The sequence below is a fragment of the Sturnira hondurensis genome, unplaced genomic scaffold (genome assembly GCF_014824575.4).
Source record: "Sturnira hondurensis isolate 20B ecotype Veracruz unplaced genomic scaffold, ASM1482457v3 Scaffold0021795, whole genome shotgun sequence".
NCBI lineage: Eukaryota > Metazoa > Chordata > Mammalia > Chiroptera > Phyllostomidae > Sturnira > Sturnira hondurensis.
Window position 1 is genome coordinate 13,026,580 of NW_028094426.1, and position 6,000 is coordinate 13,032,579.

The 6,000-nt window shown below is 35.8% G+C and overlaps 1 protein-coding gene across 1 annotated transcript; it reads left to right on the forward strand.

Annotated features, from left to right (window-relative positions):
* The first annotated feature begins 1,613 nt into the window (after window positions 1-1,613).
* LOC118978408 (taste receptor type 2 member 19-like) lies at window positions 1,614-2,579 on the forward strand. The gene has a single exon (XM_037033865.1). The coding sequence runs from the start codon at window positions 1,614-1,616 to the stop codon at window positions 2,577-2,579; it is 966 nt and encodes a 321-aa protein (XP_036889760.1).
* The last annotated feature ends 3,421 nt before the right edge of the window (window positions 2,580-6,000 follow it).

Consider the following 6,000-nt stretch of genomic DNA (forward strand, 5'->3'; position numbering starts at 1 on the left):
ATTTGTTAAAGCAAAATACCCATTTAGTTTAACATTTGCATATATTTGTGTGTATGTAGCATTACTTTGACTAAATAAAATAATCGAGATTAATGGCAGTAGCAGTGCTTGCAAATAGGCAGACAAGATAATTTTGCTAGTGAATAATGTTATTAAAATATGAATAAAAGTTTATATACTGTACTTTTATATAAAGATTATATACATGTCCATATGAATGTGCTATAAAAGCACCTTACTACTTGTTTCAGTTCACTTTTGTCATAATTTTTAGAATGTACTAAGTACTAGCAAATAAATTGTCAGAAATATTTTGTCTTTAAGTTACTATTGATGAAATTGTAGGTGAAGTTGTTCTTTCAAGCTCGCCCTGATGCTGGGACTGATGTTGGCATCGTAAGGTCATGGAGAAAGTCAGAAGTGTTCTTATATTGCAGTGATCTCTGCCCCTGAGAAACCTGGATGACGTCACAACTATTTGAGATCACTCACTTAGCTGCCATCATCATCATCCTCACCACCATCACCATCAATCTCCTTTAATGATTTATATTTCAAATGTTTATACACGTAAGTTGGACTATGTCTAAGTACTTTCTTCAAGATCATTGTGGGTAACTTTAGAAAATAGCAAAGTTCAAGTTAAGCTGAAAACTTTAGAAATGGAGTGTCTTCATTTTCAATGTATTCCTTGACAAAATTACTTATGGATGATCTTAAAATCATAGATATAGCTGCAGAGCCCCATTTCTAACATCACAGAGTAAAGGTAAAAGGGCTACTGGAAAATATAAGTTAAGGAGCAGGATGTTTCTCTGTGGTTGATATGTTCATATTTATTTATATGAATGCATTTGGAGACCAAGTCCCCCCTATTCAATTTTACTTTAACGAGAGCCAGCAGTAGACAGGCTGCCGTCTAAGAAAAGCTCCTTGTGTTACACCCATTACCAGTTTCTTTCAACACTGTGAAGTGTGACTAGACCATGATTGTGTCTGTGCTGTGACCAGTGTTTGGGAAAAGAAGGACATTGTTCCCATTTTGTTTTTAACACTAATAAAAATGCAAAGGCATTCTTTAAGAGGTTTGTGTTATGAGTATTTTATTCAGTTTGTCCATAGAAGATGATTTATAGAAGAACAAAATAGTATTTCTTACATGAATCATAGGGCATATTAATACAAAAAGACCATCTAAGGGAGTGAGTTCAATTTCTCCTTGCTAGTCAAGGTCAATGAAACAAATTATGGAGAGGTTAAACAAAGAAAATTGCAAAATGATGAAAGATAATATATCTATGTTTGCATGATAGCAAATGAGAATTCAGCTTTCACAACAACATAAGTTATGAAATATTCCAGGCTATAGCCAGGACACAAAATATTTGAATAGGAGTTAATTTAAGCTGTGTGGAGCGTAACAGTGTTTTTCATAAAAAAGCATTGAGCTCTTTCATTATCATACATTGGTGCTTTCATATTTGACACTGGTCATAGATGTTAAAAAATACACATAATTCACACATTCAAGATCAGCTACAAATAGACCTTAAGATCAGGATATTAAAGGAATCACAACCAGTGATATTAGATTGGCCTTTTCTTTTGGAGACATGGTAAGTTTATTACTGAGCATTCTTTCTATCCTACTGATAGCAGAATTTGTTTTAGGAAATTTTGCCAATGTCTTCATAGCCCTGGTGAACGTCATTGACTGGGTGAAGAGGCAAAAGGTCTCCTGTGCTGATGGAATTCTCACTGCCCTGGCAGTTTCCAGGATTGGTTTGGTCTGGGTAATATTGTTAAATTGGTATGCAACTGTGTTTAATCCAGGTTTCTATAGTTCAGGAGTAAGAACTATTGTTTATACTGCCTGGGTAGTAAGCAACCATTTTAGCCTTTGGTTGGCCGCTAGCCTCAGCATATTTTATTTGCTGAAGATAGCCAATTTCTCCAGACTTTTTTTTCTTCACCTAAAATGGAAAGCTAAAAGAGTGGTTCTCATGATACTGGTGGGCTCTTTAGTCTTTTTGGTTTGTTACCTTCCAGTGATGATCTTAGAATTAAAACTGAGTATAAATTATTATGAAGGAAACATCACTTGGGTGAGCACCTTGTGGCACATTTTACGCCTCTCAGATAAGACTGTATTCACGATTATGCACATCATACCCTTTACCATGTCCCTGATGGCTTTACTGCTGTTACTCTTTTCCCTGTGGAAACATCTCAAGATGATGCAGCTCAGCGGCATTGGGTCCCAAGATGAGAGCACCAAGGTCCATGTAAGAACCATGCAAACTGTCATCTCCTTTCTCTTGTTCTTTTTCATTTACTTCCTGGCTCAAATCACCTCAATGTGGAGCTTTACTACTACACAGAATAATTTAGGTGAAATATTGTGTCAGATTTTTGGAATCCTCTATTCTTCATGCCACTCATTCATCCTGATATGGGGTAACAAGAAGCTAAGAGTGGCCATTCGGTCATATCTGTGGCGGCTGAAGTGCTGGTTAAAAGAAAGGGAGGAAGTAGGGAACCATGTGTCTTCTGGAAAGGAACAAACGGATGGAGTCTAACATTTTGTAGTTCCTGCTGCACTCATCAAGGCGTACAGAATTGGATGCAGTATATACCTAAAAAAGCTTTTGCCTCAGCTTATCACGAATTATATATGTGTTCATGTTTGTGAAAAATACAAGATTTAAAAATCATACAATTACCTTTTTATCCAAGCAATATAATTTTATAAAATGATTCCTTATAATTATGAAGCCATGCTTATTTCACATGCATATTCTACATTATGATCTTGCAATTTAAATATTTATGATCTGTATTTATGCATATTTAAAGACTGAAAATTAATATCAGGAAATCATTCCTATTTTCTATTGTAATTTATACCATACATAGGTACCAGAGTGTGTTTAGAATTTTTTGTTTGATTCTACAATCTTTTGGATGTCAAAAGATTCATTCTAAAGTACACATTGAAGATGGATATTTGGAATAGAAATTATTAAACTGAATTCATATTTGAAGGTTATTAGTAATCATAACTGTTAAGAAAAATGTGCTTAATGAAATTAAGAAGTGATTTAGACATTTAGAATGTACTTTATATGCATGTACAATGAAGAGTATTGGAGATTATTAGATTTAATACAAGCAGGTTAAAGCTTAGAAAAAAATCAAGTTCTACAACAGGGATGAAGAAGAAAATGATAGATAATGACTTTTTAAAAATACTTCTATAGTTCAACAAGTGGTTAGAAAAATAATTTCCTACACTTTTTCAATCTGGAGACCTATTTTGAAGTTGAAAACTGATTAATTTATTTTTTACCCCTAAACCATGTTCAGGCCTCTGAATTGACTGTCACCTTCTTTATCTTGTTATTTAAAGTTTCCTCTTAAACTTCACAGGTAGTGAAGTTCCTACCTAAATACATGCTTGATATATGAATAATAAAAAATTATGGAACTTTATTGATACCTATAATGCCTATGCAATAATTATAAAAAAAGTGTTCAGGACCTTTTAATTAAAATCTTGTGGAAAATGATAAAATAGGAAGTGTGTTGACATAAATTGGTAGCAATGTCTATTATCGGAAATAAATGTATGATCTTCTTCAACAACTGAATTTACATGTCTATATTATTCTTAGTGTTAAGAAATTTTAACAACATTCTCTGTGTCTTAAAATAAATCTTTCCCATATCTGATTCATTTCATTTGTTCTAATTACCTGTCTGCACTGATGGAACAGAGACTTATAATGCTGGATGATGTCTATCCTGTTTACTGTTGACTGCTCAGGACACAAAGGCAGCGCACGGATAGAATCAAAATGATATTCTAAAGACTAAATCAATGGATGAATAAACAGTTTTAAGCCTGGAAAACCAATGACAGCATAATCCATCACAAAATCTGCCGGTGGCTTGAATTTCCTTGTGTCTGCACCTTTCACAGGCCTCCGGATAAATCCGCACGTGCTCAGCTCCAGTGGCTGCTTTAAACTGGGGAAAGGGATGCTGTCACATACAGCCTCCCAAACACAAAGCATTGGACCCACGCATGATATGATTTTAGTTTGCTTTTCTAACAGTCCTGATGTGTCTGAGGAGCCTTTGTATGCAGTTACCTGGGCATCAGGCTGATCGCAACCACGGCATCTCGCACATGGGGTTTCCAAGATTGCCTTGGAGCCATCACCATTCCAGGCATCGGGGAGGGGAAAGACGTATGGGGGAGTGTGAATGGGGAGACTCTGGGGGGGGGCCTGTAAATGATGCCCACAATTTTCATTCACAAAACATTGATCAGATTCAGTCACATTGCCACACCATCCGTAAGGCAGACTGAAAAATACAGTCACTGTGTAGCCCAGAGAGAAGATGAAGACCCTGAATGTAGGACAGAGATGTTGGAGGGTGCTTAGTAATGTTCCAGTTGAAAAGTTAGTATGTTATTGTAACACCAGAGAAGTTCCTTTGTTTAGAAGGGGGCCAGAGCTTGTTCATGTCACTTTGATAATTTGACATGTCTTTACATCAGTCTTGAATTTTTCTCTGTCTTCATAAATTCTAAATAATCCAAGTTCCCACTAAATATTCCTGTCTTCATAAAACCATAAGGAATCCGACATGGAAGCTTCATCATGTATATTCCCAGTATATTTTTCTCCTAAATTCCGATTTAGCTTCTATGATATTTACTTCTAATAATATTTAGTTATTTGTTCATGGATTGGTTGTGGCCTTGAACAAAACATAATTGTAAAAACATTTCTATAAATCAAATTGCAACAAAAATAATGGATATGTAGAAGGATTTTAACGATGAATAACAAACAGTGACTGATTAAATAAAGTTTCTTTTTCTTACCAATAGTTATTCAAGATTTAAAATATTCACACTTAAATGTATGGCTCAGGGAGATGAAAGTATGAAGTGGTGGAAAATAATCTCTCTCACTTAGCATGTTTACATACTCAACTTCAGGTTTCAATCCGTGGCATAATAAAATTTGTAGATAGTGCTAAGGTAAGTTGACATTATGTTCATTTATCCTGGAGATTATACAGTAGCTGACAGTATGATATATGATGGATATTCATGAAATGTTGTTTCTTTTAATGGAGCTGTTCTATTTAGCACTAGATTTACAATATAAGTAGAATGAAGTATTCTTTGTGAAGATCTCTGGAACTCTATCACAATGTAGAATTTGGGTTGTATTTCCTGGAATTATGATGACAATATTTACAGAAAGCATCATAAATGGATGTCCATCTGCAACTGTTTCACTATAAAGCTGTCAGCGAGGCACAACCTTAGCAACTTTCTTACACACATGTCACTTGGAATGAAGGTCGCCTTTCTGGTAGTGGCAGCAGGAGAACTCATCTTAGGAATGCTGGGAAACGGGTTCACTGGGCTGGTGACCTGCACTGAGTGGGTCAAGAATGGGAAGGTTTCCTCAGCTGATGTCATCCTCCCCAGCTTGGCTGTGGCCAGAATCATTCCACTGTGGGTAACACTAGTGGATGCATTCATTATGGGGCTAGCTCCACAGGTGCGTGGTACTGGTAAACTAGCAAAAGTGGTCACTATTCTTTGGGCATTAACTAATCATTTAACTACCTGGTTAAATGATTAACCAGGTTGGTTGGCCACCACTCTAAGTGTTTTCTACTTCATTAAGGCAGCCAATTTCTCCAGTTCTTTTTCACCTGGCTGAAGTGGAGAGTCAACGGAGTGAATCTTCTCCTAGGGTCCTTTTTCTTATTTATTGCCTGTTAACTTTTTCATGCAGGATGGATGCTCTTAGTGAGTTGTGGATGAATACCTACAGAGTTCATGAGAGAAACATGACTTTGCCTTTAAGTGTGAATAAAATGTTCTGTTTTAGAAGCCTTCTTCTTCTTAGTTTGACTTGTGTTATTCCTTTTCTCCTATCACTGAGCTCTTTGCTCCTTTTATTTCCG

Excerpts from the sequence above, each read along its gene's own strand:
- LOC118978408 (XM_037033865.1), top strand. The coding sequence starts at position 1,614 with ATGGTAAGTTTATTACTGAGCATTCTTTCTATCCTACTGATAGCAGAA.